This window comes from Sus scrofa, chromosome 9, assembly GCF_054392235.1.
Source record: "Sus scrofa isolate SSC_HxYL_T2T_F1_AM1 chromosome 9, Sscrofa_HxYL_maternal_Yorkshire_Landrace_v2.0, whole genome shotgun sequence".
In the NCBI taxonomy this organism is placed as follows: domain Eukaryota; kingdom Metazoa; phylum Chordata; class Mammalia; order Artiodactyla; family Suidae; genus Sus; species Sus scrofa.
The window spans coordinates 32,678,781-32,701,304 of NC_139391.1; the positions used below are offsets into that span (position 1 = coordinate 32,678,781).

The 22,524-nt window shown below is 34.0% G+C and overlaps 1 protein-coding gene and 1 long non-coding RNA gene across 3 annotated transcripts in view; one reads left to right on the top strand and one right to left on the bottom strand.

The window, feature by feature from the left end:
* LOC110255424 (uncharacterized) overlaps positions 1 to 2,839 on the top strand; it is a 169,897-nt gene extending 167,058 nt beyond the window's left edge. The window contains exon 3 of the long non-coding RNA XR_014815131.1: positions 2,656 to 2,839. This is a non-coding gene — a long non-coding RNA (uncharacterized LOC110255424). The remainder of the gene's footprint in view (positions 1 to 2,655) is intronic.
* A 1,422-nt stretch (positions 2,840 to 4,261) lies between these two features.
* Positions 4,262 to 21,661, bottom strand: ANGPTL5 (angiopoietin like 5). 2 transcript variants are annotated; one of them, XM_003129804.5, is made up of 8 exons: positions 21,408 to 21,661; positions 19,571 to 19,715; positions 16,918 to 17,021; positions 15,948 to 16,041; positions 13,439 to 13,539; positions 10,976 to 11,096; positions 8,643 to 8,828; positions 4,262 to 5,092 (listed from the first exon to the last, which is right to left on the bottom strand). In XM_003129804.5, the coding sequence occupies exons 1-8, from the start codon at positions 21,501 to 21,503 to the stop codon at positions 4,773 to 4,775; spliced, it is 1,167 nt and encodes a 388-aa protein (XP_003129852.1). In that variant the 5' UTR covers positions 21,504 to 21,661; the 3' UTR covers positions 4,262 to 4,772. The 2 variants fall into 2 exon arrangements, with proteins under 2 accessions (XP_003129852.1, XP_084831960.1); XM_084975834.1 differs by lacking the exon at positions 4,262 to 5,092 and adding an exon at positions 8,165 to 8,294 and having other exon boundaries at positions 21,408 to 21,590.
* Positions 21,662 to 22,524: the final 863 nt, after the last annotated feature.

A 22,524-nucleotide genomic window follows, 5' to 3' on the forward strand; every position in this document is an offset into this window, starting at 1 on the left:
AACATGAACAAATCAATTCCCAATAGTGAAATTGAAACTAATTTTTAAAAACTCCTGACAAAAAAATTTCCAGATCCAGATAGCTTCACAGGTGAATTCTACTAAACATTTAGAGAAGCGTTAACACCTATCCTTCTGAAACCTATTCCAAAAATTTCAAAATAAACATTTACTCATTTATTTTACCAAGCTAGCATCACCCTGGTACAAAAAAATAAAATAAAATAAAATAAAATAAATCACAAAAAAAGAAAATTACATGCTAATATCACAGATGAACATGGATGCAAAAATCCTCAAAAAATATTTTGCAAATTAAATTCAACAATGCATTAAAAAGTCATACATCATGATCAAGTTAGATTTACCCTAGGGATGCAAAGATGGTTCCATACCCATATATTAATAAAGAATAAAAATCATGTGATCATCTCAATAGATACTGAAAAAGCCTTTGATTAAATTACCATTCATTAAACTATGGATTTTGAGTGATGAGCATGTGTCAAAGTAGTTTCATCAGCTGTAGCAAATATACCCCTCTGATGGGGGATGCTCATAATGGGGTGTGGCCAGGAATCTATGGGAAATCTCTGTGCCCTTTGCTCAGATTTTTTGTGAACATAGAAATGCTCTAAAAAATAGGATCTATTTTTAAAAATAAAACAAGGAAGAGGAAAATGAAAGGAAATATTTACAAAGTTTGTGTTTTGGTTACAGTAAACTTGTTGTCTTTTGTCTCCATGCCTGTAATTACCATTTTTAAAAAGGAACATGCATTAATTTATAACGGAAAAAATAAACATTTCAAGACTTTTAAAAGCTAAAAGAATTTGACATTCATTTATGATATAAAAAAACTTTCAACAAAATAGGTATAAAGGGAATAGGGACTGTACCTCAGCATAATCAAGATCATATATCACAAGCCCACAGCTAACCAAAAGCATTTCCTCTAAGATTAAGAACAATACAATGCAAGGATATTCACCCTCACCACTTTTAGTCAATATAGTACTGGAAGTCCTAGCCATTGCTTATATATGGAAACTAAATGGCAAAACAAATGAACAAACACAGCAAAATAAAACCATAGTCATAGATATAGAAAACAAACAGGTAGTTGCCACAGGAGAGGGAGTTGGGGGGAGGAAAGAAATATGTGAGAGAGATTAAAAGGTACAAACTTTCAGTGGTGAAATAAATGAGTCACAGTTGTGAAATTTACAATGTGGGAATATAATCAATAATCTTGTAATATTTTTGTATGATTACTGATCATAACTAGTCTGTCATGGTGTAGAATGATTATCACCATATTGTGTAAAAGGAACTGAAATAATGTTGTAGGTCACGTAGACTTCAAAAACAAAAATTATACTTCAAACACAGACAAAAATTATACTTCAAAAACAAACTCATAGAAAAAGAGATCAAATTTGTGGTTATCAGAAGGGGTTGGAGGGAGGGGAATTGGATGAAGGTAGTCAAAAGAGAAAACTCCCACTTATAAGATAAATAAGTAGTTAAGATGTAATGTACAACACAGTAAAGATAATTAGCACTGCTGTATGTTATATATAAAAGTTGTTAAAGGCATACCCGTAGTGGCTCAGCGGCAATAAATTTGTGTAGTATCCATGAGGATGCAGGTTTGATCCCTGGCCTTGCTCGATGGGTTAAGGATCCAGCGTTGCCATGAGCTATGATGTAGGTCCCAGATGCAGCTCAGATCTGGCGTTGATCTGCCATTGATATGGCACAGGCCAGCAGCTCTACAGCCGCGATCCAACCCCTAGAACCCTAGCCTGGGAACCTCCACGTGCCGCGGATGCAGCCTTAAAAATAAAAAAGACAAATAAATAAATAAAAGTTGAGAGAGTTAAACCTCAGACTTTTCATGACAAGGATAAACTTTTTTCTATTTTGTTAATTTTGTGTTGATATTAGATTATGAATGTTCACCAGTCTTATTGTAATAATCTTTTCATGTGTATTTATGTTGTGTAACAGAAACTAACATAGTGTTGTAGGTAAATTATACTTCAAAAACAATCTAATTTTATGATGTATGTAAGTAAAATTATTATGCTGTATACCTTAAATCTATACAGCACTGTAAGACAATAACAACATAACTGGAAGACAAAAAAGAACTCCCCCCCCCAAAAAAAGACCTGTGTTCAAATTCCAAGTCACCTACACATAACCGATATAGATATGGAAGGTATATTTTGAACTCAAATTTTCTTCATCAGGAAAGTGAGAATAATATCTAACTCACGGGACTTTCTGAAGGACTAAATCAGATCTATGAGTAAATACTAAATGTTCACTATTCTTGAATATTCATAATTGTGTATATGTAAAACTGAGATAAACTTTTTCCTTCTGACTACTCTTCAACTCTAGAGAAGTAGGGTACCTTCAAGTTTATATTACTTTATGCTAGAACAAACACATGGGTAAGGCCATTTCCCAGCTTCTGTACAAACACTGGGAAGTGTTACTTTTATAAACACTGACCTGGCAGGTCCCATATTAAGTTAATTTTCATTATAATTCATGATATAATTTCATGTTTTTGACCATTTATCTTCTGTGAATTTCTGGTCATGTCATTTGCCTATTCTATAAGGATTTCTTATATTTTAGAATGCATGATATATAAGGAAGTTTGAGAGCTGTGTTGTGGTTGGCGTGGAAGAAAGCAAATATCCATTCTATAAACTGCTCATGGGAGCCACATGACAAAGAATAGCAGGCAGCCTCTGTGAGCTGAGGGAGGTCCCAGCTCATAACTAGATGGGACACTGGAACCTCGGTCCTACAACCACAGGTAAATGAGTTGTGCCAACAACCAGTGCATTTGGAAGAGGTCCCTCAACCCAGAGGAGAGCTCAGCCTGGATGACATGTTGAGTTGAGCATCATAATACCCTAAGCAGAACTCTGAGATGATAAATGAGTGTCAAATAAAGCCATTAAGTTTGTGGTAATTTGTCACACAGTAATTTAAAAGCTAATATATCTACAATAGACTTTCGCCATCAATGCAAGACCCCATCAATTCTTTTTCAAATAGTATCTGTTCTCTTTGATTGCACTTCCAGAAGTGCTTCAAATTCTCTCAAAAAAAAAAAAAAATCCTGTTGACCATTAATGGCGTCTTTATGTTAAATGTATGGATTGCTTTGGAGACAGATCCAAATAGCCTAGAGGTTCATGGTCTCCCTACTTTTTGTATGAAGGAAGAGGCTCAGTGGATCTGCAGTGGCTCAGTGGAAAGAAAAAGCTGGTACAAGCAACAGAGCTTTAATGAATCAGCTCCCCCATTCAAACAAAGCCACTTTCTCAACCATGAAACCTATACTGTTACAAAAATGACCTCCCAGAATGCACTACTCATTAACATAAATAGGCTCTTCTACCTGCCAGCCGACACATTATTCCTCAATAAAACCTATTTTATAACTGCCAGTGAGGCAGTGTGTTAGTGAACCTCTTGGCATGACCTTACAAAACTACAAATAGAGTTACCATATGATCCTATAATCCTACTTCTGGGCATATATATATGTAGAAAACACTAATTTGAAAAGATACATACACCCCAATATTCATAGCAGCATTATTTACAATAGCCAAGGCAAAGATGCAAACTAAATGTCCATTGACAATGAATGGAAAAAGATGTGAGATATATATATATATAATGGAATATTACTCAGCTATAAAAGGAATGAAACAATGCCATTTGCATCAACATGGATGGAACTAGAGATTATTATACTAAGTGAAGTCAGAGAAAGTCAGACATCTTATGATATCGCTCATATGTGGAATCTTAAAAAAATGATAAAACAAACTTATTTACAAAACAAAAATAGACTCACAGATATAGAAATCGAGCTTATGATTACCAAAGGAAATGGCAGGGGTGGTGGGGGGCGAGAGATTTAGGTGTTTGAGGTTAACATGTACAAACTATTATATATAAAATAGGTAAACAACAAAGACCTACTCTATAGCACAGGGAACTATACTCAATATATTGTAATAACCTATAATGGAAAAGAATCTTGAAAATAATAATTACTTTGCATACTTGAAACTAACACAACATTGAAAATTAACTATCCTTTAATTTAAAAAAACTTTTAAAAGTTCAGATATTAATGTGTTTTAGAATGCAACTGATCAGGCTATAAATATATGTAAATTTATTATGAATAAGAACAAATTTATTAAGCACAACAAAATGTGAAAACATGAAGGACTTTATTTTTACAGTTAAATATTACGGAATCACCTGGAAATAGGTTTTTAAACCATGTGAATTTTATATATTAATCTGTGCAAAATTATCCCCTGTAATTGTAGTCAACAGAAATTATCTAAATTATACACTTAGCCATATCAAATAAATATAGAAAAAATAATTTTAACTTTCCTAAGAATCTGCTGTAAAAAAGGGGGGAAATCTTTTAAAAGCACAATATACTCCAGGTCACCAGTTTCAATTCACTCAAAACAAATTTTATTCTATATTGTTAAAATAGTAAATAGGAAAAGCATACATTAAGCCATGTTTTCCTCTATAAAATTCTACAAAATTAAAAATTTCTAATTAAACTCATAATACCTAGATGTCATCTACAGTTAAATTTTGGCTAATATGTTTGAAACACTCAGTAAAAATGGAAACCATATAAAATCTTTTATATATTATCAAAAATAACTGTGGAGCACTCATTAAAATTTTAAGTGAGATTACTTAAAGTATGGATCGTAAATTCTTCTAATTTTCATTGAAACAGATTTAATCTTGACAGGTGAGTTGTTTTTGGTCCATGTGCCCCATCTAATTCCAGTTGCAAGAAATTTTCCAGGAAAGTTATGAATGCCATTCAGATTTGAGAGCCCACACTGGTTGAACCACCAGCCAGTGTTGTTATGGAGCTGACTGCAGCTCTTCACAGACTGACCATTGAGGAAGCACGCAGGGCGACATCCATCATTATCAACATCTGATGTGCTGAAAGGCACTGCATTTTGATTATCTTCTTTGCAGAAGCCCCGGAATGCATCACCTAGGTAAAATAGAATTTTTTTTTTTTTATGACTAAAGTTAAAGGCACTTTTTGTAATTTTAATTGACTTTTACAATCCTGTTATGCAAAAGCATTGCACCTAAAACTAAGGTTTAAGTTATTTTTTACTAGTTATCATAGTAAAATTTCCCCTCCATATTGCAATATGCCAAAATCTGATAATGAATTCCTCAACATGACAGGCATCTTTAAGTGGACATTTGATATTAAAATCACAAATTACAAAATTGGGGTTTGGCTGTATTACTCTTCCCTAAAGTTTGACGAGTTTATACATCATCATCATCATTATTATTATTATTTTAGGGCCGCACTCGTGGCATATGGAAGTTCCCAGATTAGGGGTCGAATTGGAACTACAGCTACTGGTCTACACCACAGCCATAGAAACATAGGATCCAAGCTGCATCTATGACCTACACCACAGCTCAGGGCAATGCCAGACCCTTAACCCACTGAGGAAGGCCAGGGATCGAACCTGCATCCTCATGGATCCTAGTCAGGTTCATTGACCACTGAGCCATGATGGGAGCTCCTATACATCATTATTTTTTTAACATAGGTCAAAAATAATGATGTATAAACTTGTCATACTTTGGAGACGAGTAATATGGTAACTGGTAATTTAGGAAAAGAAAATAATTTGCACATAATAAATGTTTACACCAGTACCATTTTACATCACTTTAGATAGAGAGATATGGACAAAGGTAAAAACTTCTACCTTTAAGAAACAAATTTATAACAGCCAAAGTTGTTTGATTTTATTTAGGGGTCACCAAGTTTACATTAAATGGCTGATGCCCTCAAGAAAAAAATCAGCTACACTACTGAGGTATGCCTTCTCTTCATGTCTCTCCACAAGAAATACAGACTTATTGGACAGTAGTTAAAACACCACCATATTTTAAAGGCTTGCATTGGACATTCCATGCATGGTATCCCTAGTACTCACAGTAATCTTCAAAAAGTTAGCATCTTGACCAAGGCACCCTAGTTAACTAAGTACCGTGGTAGAAGGCAAGTTTTGTTTGGGGTTTTTTTGAACCACATATTTAAAAGACTTGAATTAGTCCTTTTGTATTTAGATTTCACTTATAGATAAAATTTGCTGATGTGTTTGAAACACTAATTAGAAATGAAGCTATGTGAAATCTTTGAAGAATTCACTTTTTTTCAATATGTTCCAAATGTTTGGCATCTCTTGAGATGTCTTTAAGGAACCTGGAGAACGCAATTAACATCAGTGGCCTATCCTCCCACTGATGATTAAAGCCTCTGACCATGCACTTCACAGGAAACAAAATGTCCACAATGCACGTATTTGCAGGAAGAATATAATCTTCAACACCCACACAGCGCAATACTCTTCAGAAGTTCAGATGAGAGAGATGACACTTACAGAACATTGCCCAAATTATATGATCCCTCCACAGATTATCTCCCTGGTTAAGCCCAACCAACAGAAGGATCATACATTATATGAGCTCCTCAATTGTATTATATTTAATAGATTATTTTTAAAATATAATGCATAGGCCTATTTTTCAAGACATAGCCCATTAAACTCACTGTCATGTTTTCTGTGAGAGTGTAATTAGAAAAGATGACGTTTTGTTTTCTCCAAGAACCCAGAATCAGAAATATTTGTCCTCATGGAACAACTGTGTTGCTCAGATGTTCGAATTTCATATTTCCGTTTTTGCTCTGAGCTCAAAGTCAAATTTGTGGCTCACCTCTACTGAATACCTGATCATACTTAACCCCCTGGTTTTACTGTTTCTATCTTTACTTTCTATTGACACCTTTTTTCTTTATTTTGATTATATTATGTGACCAACATTTGAAAGTTACTTAACAACCTTATTGGGGAAAGGAAGAGTAGGGCATGACAAAATTTAAGGGTTCTGTAATGAAAAAAGTCTTGCCATTTCAAATTGTACCCTCCACTTAGATACTAATCATCTTTTAGAGAAACCCCACGTAAACTTTTCCTAACATCGTATGTTCCACATAGAGATAGTTCTTTACACTTTTAGAGATAAAGCCTCAGAAATTATATAACTCTTTAAAGGTGACCCTATATGTCAAGATTTAAATTTCAGTCTTTTACTTAATATCCCAAGTCCAAACCTCCTCAAATGTCAGAGATTCCAACCATACCAGGCCCTCTTCATGCCCAGTAATTTTCTTCCCTCTGAGCCTTGATTCAAGCTCCTCTCTTTGCCAACATTCATTTGCCAGAAGCCTATCCATTCCTCCAAGTACAGATCCAACAAAAAACCAGTTTGAATATTATGGCAGGTAACAAAATATTGTGTACAGTAAACATAAGAGGTTTCACCTCCAAATCAGAAATCTTGGGCAAGTCAACTTTAACAATGCCAGCATATCCATCTACTGAATAAAAATACCTGGACCCAAACTTACTGAATCAGATTCTGCATGAGTATGTACTTTCAAAAACCACCCCATGTTGAATCTATTAGTTCTTTGTTGAAATCTACCCTTCCAAGAAGTTCTGGATGCAATCAAGTGGAATAACTTTCTCTTTCTTTAACCCCCAAAGCTCTAAACAGTATTCTGTTTTCCTTTTCCTTATTTCCCCCTCTATATTGTGATCCATTCAAGATCTGAGAATATGTAACTCATTTATTTTTTGATTTCTAACACTAAACATACCTAATGAACAAGTACCATTATGAGCAACAGTAGGAGAGCTGAATTTAGTATTAATGCAAATTTAAAATTTCAGTGTCAGGAGTTCCCATTGTGGCCCAGCAGAAATGAATCTGACCAGTATCCATGAGGATGTAGGTTCAATCCCTGGCCTCACTCAGTGGGTCAGGGATCCTGAGTTGCTATGAGCTGTGGTGTAGACTGGCAGCTGTAGTTGCAGTTCGACTCCTAGCCTGGGAACCTCCATACGGTGCAGGTGCAGCCCTAAAATACAAATGAATAAATAATAAAATAAAATTTCAGCATTAAAATATAAATTTAACCTCAAGTATTTTGAAATTGAAACAAATTTTATTTGGAAATGAGTAGATGCACCGAGGTAGAGTAGGGAAAATAAAACCCACTAAACTAGTTGCTCTATCAGTCTGAATTCTTGCCCTGGCTCAGATGTGATGAACTGGGAATCTTGGGCAAGTCATTTAATCTTTCAGGTTTCTTCAACCTGTAGAGTGAGAAGAGTGGAGATCAGCTCTAACATTCTATGACTACTAAACTCCAGCCTCTCAGAACATGAAAATGTAAATACCTTCCCAGACTGCCACACAGACTCTATCTAAATAATCCATTGCAATTACATATAGCAAGCTGCTTTAAAGAGAATAAAGCATTTCAAAATCATGATTATAGCAGAGTTTCAAAACTCAAGACTTAGCCAGTTTTCTCATTCCTCATCTCTTCTGTTATCAGCTGTGTCTCATATACCAAAAGAAATGCATTACTTTTATCTACATCTAATATTGAGTCAACTATATTTAAACCTTTTGGATAATCTTAGGAATAAAAAACTTACCAGCATTTCCTGAATACCGTCCTAAGTGCATTTTAAAAAACCTTGTTTCATCCTCTAGCCAAAAATTGTCATATGATGCATAAGCAAATGTGTCATCTTCAGATTCCAGGGCTACATAAAGCATAAAACTGGTGTTCTTCTGATTCACTATATAAAAAATCTTTTTCAGCCCTAGCCAAAATTCACCTGTTAAAAAAAAGATTTTAAATATATTTTAATACAAATTAAATACAAATAGCCCTTTATTGAGTGCTTGATACAGCTTAGTGTTTCAGTAACTCTGAGATGATATCTCCCCAAATCAAAATTCAAAAATTCATTTAAATAAATCGAGTCTGACCTTAAGGCATGTCAACAAAACACCAGTTCGAATATTATGGCAGGTAACAAAATGTTGTGTACAGTAAACATAAGATGTTTCACCTCCAAATCAGAAACTCCTGATGGAATATTTCCTGAAAATTATCAATAGAAATCTTTTTTTTTCTATCTTTGACAATAATCTTTTGTGAATACATACTTCTTTGTTATAATGCAGCTCATCAGTTACCAATGAATAAAGACGTAATATAGCAACACTGGAGTTTCCCCAGATTAAGGGTCAATATTTCCAAGATGATTGTAGATTCAGGACAAATTATTAAACTCCCTAATTCAGACTGAGTACTTCCTGCATGTTCTAACCAATGGCTTTCTACTTTCTTCTACCCACTGTGGCATAACCTAAATGTGCAGACCCCTGCTCTGAAATATATCCCTCTGCCTGAATAATGAAATTCCTGAAGGAAGTAAGCATCTAGTCAAAACAAACTATAGGGGACAATGTGACAACCTTCAAATTCTTTAAACTACAGCTAAGATACTAAGTCATTCTCTGAGGCTTATAGAGGCATTTTAGCTACATACCCACATAGAACTGAAAAGTATTCAGAAATACAGGAAGAAAGGAGGCATAGGAAATAAGAAAGAAGTACAAGAAGTAAAACTGGTATTTGTTTATTTATTTAAGCCATTCTGTTAGGTGTGTCATAGTCAACTTTTGAGGGCAAAACCTACTACAAAGTATAAATTGTGACTGTATTTCAGTTGTGAAACACAACTCCTTTTGATTGTGACTTTTGATTGACTGTGACTTGTTATTTTTTAATACAAAAATTTTATGGAAAGAGGGATATAATAAATTCATAGTTGAATTCTTTAAAAAAAAAATAAGCCTGCTTAGTTTCAGTCTATTACATTTTCCAATTTAAGTGTCCTTGCCATCTTTCCCCTTTACTCCATCCACAAATTTAACTTGACAATTTTCATCATCCCAAGTTCATTTTTTTACATATGCCAAATACAAAGGAACCTGTTTATGTGAAGTATACCTGCCTGAAGACTTTTTTCGTCAAAACTCAAATAATTTCCCCATACAAATAAGTATTAGGGAAGAAAGATGACAGTTTAGAGCCTGTAGATCTATGACTGCTCAATTCAGAAGGCAGCACTTTCAGAAAATTGGAGGTAATGCTGAGAAAACACAAGTATGTCAACTGCACTCCATAGCATGGCAGCTATTTGGCCTTACTTATGACATTTTATTACATTTTGTGTCCCTTCTAGCATCATTGGCATGCAGTAGGGTTTTTAGCAGTAGGAATAACACCACCACTTACCAAATCCTTGAATGACATTATTATGGGATGTTAAAGATTTTAAATTATACCAACAGTAACTTAACAGCATAAAAATGATCAAAGTCACGTGCAAATGTTCCAGTTAATGTAAAATTCTGCTCTATTCAGAAACGCTGGTGTTTCTACTCACCAATAAAATCGATGTTGCCATGTAGTAATAATGTGAACAGATTTTACAATTCACTTGAGGTTTATATTTTCCATATTTTGAGCATAATGATTTTTATTGATATTTTTATAAAACACTACTCCAGGTTCACATAATTTGAATTTGTAAAAGCCATGTACCCCAATTCTCTATTTCATTTGCTTGTGTAGACAAAGCACAAATCTCAGAAATTTTAAAGTCTCTGATCATTCACTTTTTCATTCTACAAATAGTTATTGAGCATGTGCCAGAATTTATCAATACTTAATAAATACCCAATTTAGAATTTTTACTAAAACCAGTTTTAACAGGTATCTAAAAATAAAGGTTTCCAGATCCCAACTGAAGACTTATAAATAATTTGGCATATAAGCAGAGAGTAATTTAAATCATATTTTTATATTCATAAGGATTTGCTATTTTGCCTAACAATTTGACCAATAGAGACACAATCTATAGGCATAACACCAAAAAGAAGAAAAAGAGAGAAGTAAATAAAATTTGACCTAAAAGATCACCAAATCCATCCAGATAATCACACCACAGCCTTTGGAAATCAATTACCCCATCAATCCTCTTCTGTATCACAGTCCATCCACCTCCTCTGTAATCCATGTCACACATTACCTAAAAAAACCCAAAAGGGCAAAAACATCATACTATTATTTTCATTCTTTGATATAACACTCATACTTCACCCTTAAGCCTGGAGAAGGAGAAGATATTTCCACAGAAAATTTCAATATAACTTATGCCATTAATATATTCAGATTTTTTCATCTCTAGACATAATATTGTTTATTATAAAACAAACAGTTGCTGTCCCTGTATCAGTCATTTTTTAACATATATAAGTGTTTGTAGCATTTTAAGGTTATATTCATTTTAAGGTTATTCCTCAACTCCATAAATATTTTTCAGTTGAGTAATAACAGCACCAATCTGAAGTTGCAGAGTGATATATTTCTTTATAAATGAACTTATTCTTTTAATTAAAACGCTGACTTTTTAAACAGTGTTAAATATGCATGTGTGCTGGTCTTTGATTGCTTTTTTCTCTAAAAGCTTGGAAAGCCTGTGTTTAGGCTGGGATTTTCAGGCAGAAAGACATAATCTGTGACCCATCTCAGTAGGCACTTATAGATGTATCTGTGGTCCACTGTTAAATATCCCTAAGAGGACAAAACCCATAGACGTGACACAGCAAGAAAATCAGAGCAGTCATACCCATTGGAAACTTCCCACACTCAGACAGAAAAAGGCAGTGTGGAGGAAGTTAGGGAACCAACACTTTCCCACAAAAGAGGTAATTATGCATCCCACTCTTCACAAAATTAGAAGCCTTTCCTTTCCACATCTGTTCAGACCTGTTTTTGAATCTGTAAGTAAAGTAATTTAGGTAATTTAAAATTATTTCCCACTTAATTCCCAATTTTTGACATCTTGTCAACAGATGTCAAAAATTAATGTTAGTAACTCTGAGTCAAAGAACTGGTAATATATACTTCAAAAAAATTATTTTATTGTGTAATAAAGACTATCAAGAAGGTATGATATTGATATTATAAACTATCTTATATGCAAAAAAGCAACCAGAAAATTATATATGTATAATTTATATATTAGTATATATAATAATATATTAATAATAAATAATTTCAATAATAGATAATTTCTGGTCAAAATTTCTTCTAGAAATCATGGTTTAAAACTACTAGGAGTAATTTATTTCTTTCAATTTAAGAAATGGATCAGCTTCTCAATCTGTTCATATTTTAGTGAAAGGTTTTTAAATTATTAATTTCTTATACATATAAAATCACTTTTCAGCCAAAGAAAATATAATCACACATAGGAAGAGAAATTAAAGTATTTTTAGCAAGCTTCAAGGCAAAGCACACCATTATTTTTTAATATCCATGAGCTAGTTAAAGCAAATAGGTATTTCTTTTGCATAGTTCTGCCTACTCGAAGGATAATATAACATCTCGCACCAAATGGATTTACTTTAAAGAATGTAACCATAAAAACTCACATATAAAAGTCAAAGATTCTCTAGTTCTTTTACTGGTTTGTGGTTTCAGCAAAGATTTCCAGAAAATAAAAATTATGGAACATATACTAATTTATTTAAATTAAAAAAAATACTGAGTTCCCATTGTGGCTCAGCGGTAACATATGTTGCTGGTGTGTCCCTAAAAAGATAAATAAATAAATATTGGAGTTCCCATCGAGGCTCAGTGGAAATGAATCTGGCTAGTATCCATAAGGATGCAAGTTTGATTCCTGGTCTTGCTCAGAGGGTTGAGGAACCGGCATTGCCGAGAACCACAATGTAGGTCACAGGTGCAGCTCAGATCTGGATCTGGCATCGCTGTGGCTGTGGTGTAGGCCAAGAGCTGTAGGTCCAATTCAACCCCTACCTGGGAATTTCCATAGGCTGCACGTGCGGGCCTAAAAAGAAAAAAATAGAAAAAGGAAAGGAAGAGAAAGAAAGGAAGGAAGGAAGGAAGGAAGGAAGGAAGGAAGGAAGGAAGGAAGAAGAAGAGAAAGAAAGAAAGAAAGAAAGAAAGAAAGAAAGAAAGAAAGAAAGAAAGAAAGAAAGAAAAAGAAAGAGGAGTTCCCATCGTGGCACAGTGGTTAACGAATCCGATTAGGAACCACGAGGTTGCGGGTTCGGTCCCTGGCCTCGCTCAGTGGCTTAAGGATCCGGCGTTGCCGTGAGCTGTGGTGTAGGTTGCAGACGCGGCTCGGATCCCGCGTTGCTGTGGCTCTGGCGTAGGCCAGTGGCTACAGCTCCGATTGGACCCCTAGCCTGGAAACCTCCATATGCCGCGGGAGCGGCCCAAGAAATAGCAAAAAGACAAAAAAAAAAAAAAGAAAGAAAGAAAGACAAATAGTTAAAATTCTAATTGTAATTAAATATATTAGATGCCTATCCTATTCCATATAATAAGCTAATACTTTACCTCAAATGGGTAACTAGATCCTTCTGGGTGGATTATATATAAACCACTTGGTGTTTTTGTGACAGAGCCAATGGTATCTTTAATATCAGTACAATCTAAACCTAGAAAAGTAAAATTAGTTATTTAGGATATATCCACATATACATTTAATACTAAAGTATTTTACTATAGAGAATTGACAGTGCTATCTGAAATTACTATTAAACTTTTCATTAATGATATGATGATTTTAACTTCTTGGAAATGAAAATTTATGTGAACCTTAGAAATAAGAAGAAACTAGATGGATAGATGGAGGAAACTGGATTTATATTTTATAACTATGCATTCTTTTGTCCAGTAAATGATGCCCTTTCAGAAATCTAGGTTTATCTTGAGGCATAACATTTAACAGAAATCTGTATGAATGATAAGTAGAAAACCCAAAGGAATAAGCAGATTAACTACTATGGACACATCCTTTCTACTGTATTTGAAATCTCAGAAATTCTAATGTGTTGGAGCCCATTTACACCCTTTTCTTCAGCAGAGGAAATTATGCTGAGTCTAAAGCCTCCTCAGCTGGCAATAGCTAGAACTGTATGTAGCAAACTATAATCACCTTCTTTAAAGCATTCCACTTCCCATGGGAATATAAATATATATAAATATATATATTTATATAATATATAAATGCATTATATGATTGTAATATTACATTTTACTATAAGGTATATTACGTTGTATTATCTTTTATAAATGTAATAAAATGCATCAATTACCCAGAGAAACAAACATATAAAAAATTAGAGCCAGAAGTCTGAGTTAGAGTCCTAGTTCCTTTCTTTACCAGTAAGAACCTCTAGCTAGGTTACTTAATCACTTTTTTGATGTGTAAAATTGTTATAATAATACTATCTGTTTCATAGTGTTATTCTGACCATTTACATAGCAAGACAAAGCACTTAGCATGGTGCCTAGCATACAATAAATATGCAGAAAATGTCATCTACAAAAAGTTAGCTATAAAAAATGTGTTGCTTTCCCCCTTTATTTCCAGAAGATACAGATTTGTGGACTTTCTCCTGAATTGTTAAGAAACATTTTTATAATGATAAAGATATGAGGTATGATAGAAATTTACAGTGAAGGACTAATCTGAGCTGGAACAACTGCTTTGCCACTACCATCTAAATAAATATGAACAGATTATTTGGATTTTTCTGGGCTCCATATCCTCATTTGATGATCATCATTATCATAGCAAATTCTTATACTGTCTTATTATGCATCAGGCAATATTTAAGAGCTTTTGGTGTTTTTACTCATTTAATCCTCACAACTGTATGAAGTAGGTACTATCAGTTTACTGATGAGGAAACTGATATCGAGGAAACAGTGGCTCCAGGATTCAAAAACAGATGGTCTGACACCTGAGTCCTAGCTCATAGTCACTGTGTTACACTCTCTACACTACTCATTTGGGAAATAAGTTAGCTTTAATAAAACAATTAAAAAAAAAAAACATGTGAAAGTGCCTAAGTACCTGACACATAGGCGATTCTTAGTAACAGTTTATTCTCGTCTCTTTAGAAGGAAAAAAGAATGATCATACACTAGGCCCTCAATAAATATTTATTTGCTTGGAACTTTCTGGTATTCATTCACATCCATAAGATATACAGGGCATTTTTCTCAGAAACCCACTCCTTTAAAAATTAATACTTGGAGTTCCCGTCGTGGCGCAGTGGTTAACGAATCCGACTAGGAACCATGAGGTTGCAGGTTCGGTCCCTGGCCTCGCTCAGTGGCTTAAGGATCTGGCGTTGCCGTGAGCTGTGGTGTAGGTTGTAGTCGCGGCTCGGATCCCGCCTTGCTGTGGCTCTGGCGTAGGCCAGTGGCTACAGCTCCAAATAGACCCCTAGTCTGGGAACCTCCATATGCTGCGGGAGCGGCCCAAGAAATGGCAAAAAGACAAAATAAAATAAAATAAAATAAAATAAAAAATAAAATAAAATAAAATAAAATAAAATAAAATAAAATAAAATAAAATAAAAAAATAAAATAAAATAATACTATACTATATTCCGGTACAAAAAGTACTAAACTCCAGTTTCTTTCTGTCTTAAGTTTCAAATGTTATGTCCCAACTTGAAACCTTTCAAACATGTCAAAAATACTTTTTACAGGTGGGAGGAATTCTGAGACCTTCTTTTCTTCTAACTGAAGAATGATTATTAATAAAATGTAAAGGAAAGTCTGAATTCAGTTATGTAAAATCATGCTATTTTCAACAGATTCAAAATATCTGCATACAGCCATGGCTTTCAAACAGTCAGAAAAGGCTCCCAATTGAGAAAAGTACACATTGTCTGCATTGAAGCTTGCTTAATGGCAGTGTTACTCCTCCAGTCTGTTAGATAATAACATGTATGTTTTAAACAAAACTTCTAAATGCACCAACCAGTCCAGGAAATTTTTTAAGCAGTAAAAGACAAATATGAAAAGGCTGAAATACCAAAGTTCTCACCATGTGATTGAACTGGTCTGTGAGGAAAAGTATCCAGCTGTTTTCTAAAAACTTCTGTAGTCAAAAGGAGAACTCGATTCATGAGTTCATTAACCTAAACACACATGCACACATATAAGCAAATTTATATTTGAACGAAACTCTTTTAGCTTAATTCCATAACTGATATCTTTAAGCCTCTTATAAATCCAGCTTTGAAATATATACAATGCCCATTTTCTGCATTGAATTCCTCACTGCTCTAAGAAAGCAATGAAGGCATAGCTAAATAGCAATCATTAAACTCAGTACTGTTTACCTCCTGCACACTGCTTTCATCTGCCCATTTCTTGCATCTGACTGCCTTTGCAGATCAGTCTTTAGTATCCTGCCTGCTCCTTTGCTGTAATTTCTTATCTGGTCTCTGTCTGCTCTCTCTGCTCTTCCTCAAGTCATCCTCCATGCCAGCTGCCAATCTAAACCTTTCATTTTCCTGCTCAGACATTTGGTGTGGCATGATTTAGTTCCTATTTCTTTAAGTCAGTTTTCCTTATACAGCCTCAACCTCATCAGCCACTCCACCTTTGCACCATCCCTAAACAGTTCCCCAGAAGGGAAAGAATGTCCTACCCTTCTTACCCAACCTTTGTGACCTTTGAAGCATGCATCCATTTTCCATGACTCAGCTCGCAATCTCTGTCATCTAAGAACATTTCAAAATCTCATATCTTGAATTTCTTTTATGAATCTTTCCAAAACTATTCACAACACTTTTAATACATTTTTCTGCTCCCCTAGACTGTATAAGCTTTAATGGATGACCCCTTTTTTGTTGTCACTGCTTTCCATTTGCCTGAGACTTACTATGGTGCCTCTAACATAGCAGGCACTAAGTAGATGTTTGGACATGAAAGCGTTAAAAATTAAATGATTATACCTAACTATATCAATGTACGCATGCAATAGCAACACAATACTAAAAAATCCATACCTGATTGGATAAATAATCCAAGGAAGCTTGCTGCTCATCCATCATATTTCTTAGTAGTTTTTTGGTACTTCGTGTGTAAGAAACAATAGAATTTTGCAAATTTCCTTAAATCATAATAAAATATATCTGCTAAATATTTTATTGTTATAGAAAGCAATTATAGTGAAAAATAATGAATTTCACGTGATTTTGGAATCTATCTAAATACTCAGGATTGCATATTCTAGTTAATAGTTTTTTAACTCAGGATTAATCAAGAAACCAATTGTTCAACACTACTCAATGAAAGTACGCTCACTAATAATTTAGGTTACCCCAAATAATTTAATCTAGTATAACTGAGAAACAACACTCTGAATATCAATTCTCATTTTATAAGATGAGAGGTATAGAAGCAGGAGGTAGAAGACATTAATTCTTACAACATGAGAAAGTAAAAGGTAGTAATTCCACGTCATGAAAGTTAATTTTTAAAATAAATCGCTCCTTTAATTTTTTTTCTTTTTCTTTTTCTTTTTTTTTTTGCTTTTTAGGGCTGCACCCATGGCATATGAAGGTTCCCAGGCTAGAGGTCTAATTGGAGCTACAGCTGCTAGCCTATGCCACAGCTACAGCAACGCCAGATCCAAACCACATGTGCGGCCTACACCACAGCTCACGGCAATGCCAGATCCTTAATCCATTGAGCAAGGCCAGGGATCGAACCCGAAACCTCATGGTTCCTAGTCAGATTTGCTTCCGCTGCACCACAACGGGAACTCTGTCTTTTAATTTTTTTCTATTAATGCTATATTTTTATATAAACAAATTACACACATATATATACACCCATAATAAATCTAATCAAGTTTTGGCTGGATGTTTTCTGGATAAATTTTTACTATATATTTTTCTTCTTAAAAATGTTTTTATTTTGGAAGTTCCTTAATGGCCTAGCTGCTAAGAATCTGGCATTGTCACTGCTGTGGCTCAGGTCCCTGACCCCTATTCTGGGAACTTCCACATATCACAGGCACAGCGAGAAAACAAGGTTTTGTTTTGAAACAATCTTATTTAAAGAATAGTTTCAAAGACAACATGAAGACCTTTTTCTTAATTCTTTTGAGAGCATGCCACCTTAATGCCCCTGGATATTGCAGTGCATTTTTCTTATACCAAAGACGTTCTCTACACCACAGCCATCAAAACCAGGAAATATACATTGACAGCCATTTATTTCTCAGACTTTAGTCAAGTTTATTTAAGTGTACTGATATTGTTCTTTATAACAAAAGGGGCCAAGCATTATTGTAAAAATTACTCATTAAAAGTTTTTTATTTCTATGTTCCTATTTTCACTCTAACAGTAGAATCATACTAATAATTCTTGATATTTTAAAATCTACCTCACCCATGGACTTGGAGAATAGACATGTGGTTAAGAGGGAAGGGGATGGAGTAGGATGGACTGGGAGCTTGGGGTTAATAGATGCAGACTATTGCCTTCAGGATGGGTTAGCAATGGGATCCTGCTGTGTAGCACTGGGAACTCTGTCCAGTCACTTATGATGGAACACGTAATGTGAGAAAAAAATAATGTATACATGTATGTGTAACTGGGTCGCCATTCTGTACAGAAGAAAAATAATAATAATAATTTTTAAAAAATCTACCTCACTCAGCTTCATCTCTCATTTTTACTTTGTCTCTCACTTTCTATTAGATACTTCCTGGATTTAGACATTGGTCTTTTTCTTTTTTTTTTTTTTTTTTTTCTTTTTATGGCCGCACCTGTGGCATATGGAAATTCCCTAGGCTAGGGCTTGAACCAGAGCTGCAGCTGCCAGCCTAAACCACAGCCACAGCAACACCAGATCCAAGACGCATGTATGACCTACACTGCAGGTTATGGCAACACCAGATACTTAACCCACTGATAGAGGCCAGGGCTTGACCATCCTTATGGAGACTACATCGGGTTCTTAACCCACTGAACCACAACAAGAACTCCTAGACATCTGTCTTAATGGGTCTAAAGCTATATTCTTTGGTTTGAGAAACCTGAGATACTTGTGTTACATGTAGAATTAAACAAAATAAAGTAAGCTTTTTATGCTTTCTGACCTAGGAATTACAGTCCTATAAGAACTGGATCAGAATCTCTTCCCTTTCTCTTTTCTTATTCTACCCAGTGTGTACATATAATACATCATGAAAATTACTGCACTGTAACTAAATTGTTCTAGACAAAAACGGAGATTTTACAACTTTTTAATTTTTATGCTTTGCAACATAAATCAGCTGCAAATTTGTATTATACCTATTGCAGCAGTTACTCAGTATATGAACCTCCCCATTCAAAACTGAGGTGAAATTTCCTACTGGTTCAGATGGAAGTAAGAAAATAGCCTTAGGCAAATTGATACTATCAGTGTCTTCTGGCTTGCCCCTTCCTTCTGTGGCCAGTTGATGCCACTGAGTTATATAGGATTTTTTCTTTTACCAAATATTTACAAAGTACCTACCATGTGCCAAACACATAAAACCTCTGACCTAGGATGATGCGGATATATAAAAAATGACCCCAAAAAATGCTAAGTTATATTTTTTCCATCTCTACCCTAGAAGTAATAAATCATATGCCTTTATAATTGTGGTTATTTTTAATACTTACTACACATGAAATGTTTTTCTTCTCGTGGAATTTTACTTTTAACATCACATGATTCCTCACAATCTTCTTTATAAACGGTATCATTACTTTTATTTTCACCTTTTGCATTAGATTCATCCTCTACAATGTTAACTACTGGAGAATCCTTTACGTGAAAAAAATAGAAATAAAAAATATATAAAGTATATTTAATTATCCTATATATGTTATATATCATACATAAGAAAACTATAGAAAAAAGAGATTTCAGGACATACACAAGGATGATCATTAGAAAAAAAATAGTTAATTGGTTAGTTCAAATTTCCACAAACAAATCTTATCAGTAAATTCTGGGTATGGACAATAAGCATATGTTAATTCAATATTTTTGCTCTTTTTTCTTCTCAAATTCTGAAAGGATTTATTTAGCATCTACTTTCCGTTGAGGTGGCTCTATGGCCTTGACCTTTAGTTTTTATACATTTCCAGGTGTGATACAGTGCAGAGCCATCCCTCTTCCAAGATCATGCAATCTGAAGTTCCTTGAATGGAGACCAAGACGTTTCCCTGAGATGCCTACAACATTTCTAAGCCAAAAGGACTTTCTGCCACCCATGATTAGGAGTAATGAGGTGGGGACTGGGGAGAAATGTGGAGGAAATTGTCACTTTTGTATAAACTAAAGTATTTATAGATTTGAAAGGTAAAGTAATGATAGATTTAAGTGGTATCAGTGATAAAAGAAGCATGAAATTTTGTTTTCAAAGACAACAACAGATGCCATTTTAAAAAGTCAACGACTAACTGTATACTGGTGGTTACCAGTAGGAAGAGAGAAGGAGGAAGGGGCAGTACAAACACCACATAGAAAAGAAAGAAAAGAAATGGAAAGAAAGCCAATTACAGTCATTCCAAAGGTATTTGTCCAAAGTCAACATAAATTTCTTTAGTGTTAAAACATTCTTTGGTAGAAGTTATATTATGTAAATAACTCTGTAATTAAAAGAACATAATAACCAAGCTCTGTCCTCTTTGACCTGGATAGGTAGAGAAAGATAAAGAGCTAATCATAAGACAGAAGATATTTGTCCCAAAAAGATACATTTTGTTACATAGATATACTTTCAACTTTTTACTTTTTCCCCTATACTCCTCTAATTGACATACTAGATGTTTTCAAAAACCTAGGTTACAATTATATGTTTTAGCTCTAAATAAGATTCTTAAATTTGGGATATAGAGAATTGTTATTAATATTTCTGTAGCTTTCCTAGAATTTATTCTTGCTTCTGCTTAGGAATTTGATAATGATACAATGGTAAATACATTTTATAACATTTAAAAATTTTTGAATATTTAAATATATAGAGATTCAAATCAACAGTTACTCACAGGACTGCATATACTGTCTTAGCTGTCACTCTGATACTGTTCTAAATAAAATTTTCTAATTTTAAATTTTAAAATGTCCTAGGTAACTAGTCACAAGACTATCTTTGAAATATGAAAGTTTCTAGAATATTTTTTTAAAAGCAAAGTGAATTTTTTTATTACCTACTAGATATTTCATTATCAAAGTTAACCAGAGAGTTGCTGGCTAGTTTTTAACCTAGGCTTCCAAATTCTTTAAAAATTTTGTACAAGAAATGTGTTAAGAGTCAGTCCTCAAATTTATGGTTTCCTAAGTTTAAACATAATATTATTTAAGCCTGTCTCAGCATTTCTAAATAAACACTTAAATTTTCCCATAAATTATATTGAGTTCTGTAATTAATCTTTTCAAACATATAATATGTATCTTGAAAATCACATCATCATGCTTTCCTAGCTGAAATAATGTTGCTAAAATTCTTACCGTAGAATGATGCACACAGTTACCTCGTATAGCTTCTCCACAAGTAAAAATACATAGATTTAAGAATAAGAGCGAGGCTTGGAAAAGATACATCATATTTTTCTTGGTTCGAGAAGTGAAAAATTTCTTCAAATATCAGTCAGCTCTCTGTGGAAAGAACTCCAGTACATAGAGTCTTCAGTCGAAATTTTCTGGAAGGTGTACAAGAAAAACAGAAGCTAGTACTTACTAGTTTCCATGCCCTCGTTTGAAACAACACCCTTCATATGAGAAACAAGGTAGCCTCCACAGATCCTGACATTTGAAGTTATACAAACCCTTTTTTATCACTGCATGCCTGAGTTATAAATTCATGCTTTTGGAATATAGGTAATAGCTAACTAGATAGCTAAATCAAGCAAGCAAGCATGAATTTATAAAATCATCTAGTTTTTAGGAGTCAGAATTTTTTTTTTTTTTTGTCCTTGGAAAAAGTGCCTTTGATAAGGTATACCTCCATAATTGTGAACCAGTTTGCATAAAAATAGTAAGAAAGTAGAAATGAGTGATAGAGTGGAAAGAATATTACACTGGAACTATTTCTACCAAATACTAAGTCAAAAATTAATCAGTTTGGAGATTCAGAATAAATAATTCAGACTTAGGATATTTTTGCAGCTGAACTTAGCTATCAATGATGACCATATCAACCACATTCATGCCAAATTTCTAGGACTCTGATTTGTATATTTTACATCAATAGTGTTAAAACTTCAAAAATATAAGGGCACTATTGTTATTAAATATTGCCACTCTCTGGAAGTTGATAGAAAAATGTCCGTGATGAATTTTTAAATTCACTATGATAGTGGCTCCTACCTTTCATTATATAAACATCCAAAAAGTTAAGAGGAAAAGCAAAACATTCCTGAATCTTGCTTCCTATTCAAGGTATTATTTTCTCCATTTCCTTTCCTAGCCCAAGAACCATATCATAATTTTTATGGTACTAGCATACTGACTGGCATGGTATGGGCACTAAAATATTAATTAATGGAATAATATTATACACGAATTATCCGTTCTCTGACTTTACATCCTTGCCACCCACTATTTAAATGCAAACACTCTTATTTCT

Excerpts from the sequence above, each read along its gene's own strand:
- ANGPTL5 (XM_003129804.5), bottom strand. The coding sequence starts at position 21,503 with ATGATGTATCTTTTCCAAGCCTCGCTCTTATTCTTAAATCTATGTATT. Across the intron at positions 13,540-15,947 it reads CAGACCAGTTCAATCACATG|GTTTAGATTGTACTGATATT; the intron begins GTGAGAACTTTG and ends TTACTTTTCTAG. Across the intron at positions 8,829-10,975 it reads TGGATTTGGTGATCTTTTAG|GTGAATTTTGGCTAGGGCTG; the intron begins GTCAAATTTTAT and ends TTTTTTTAACAG.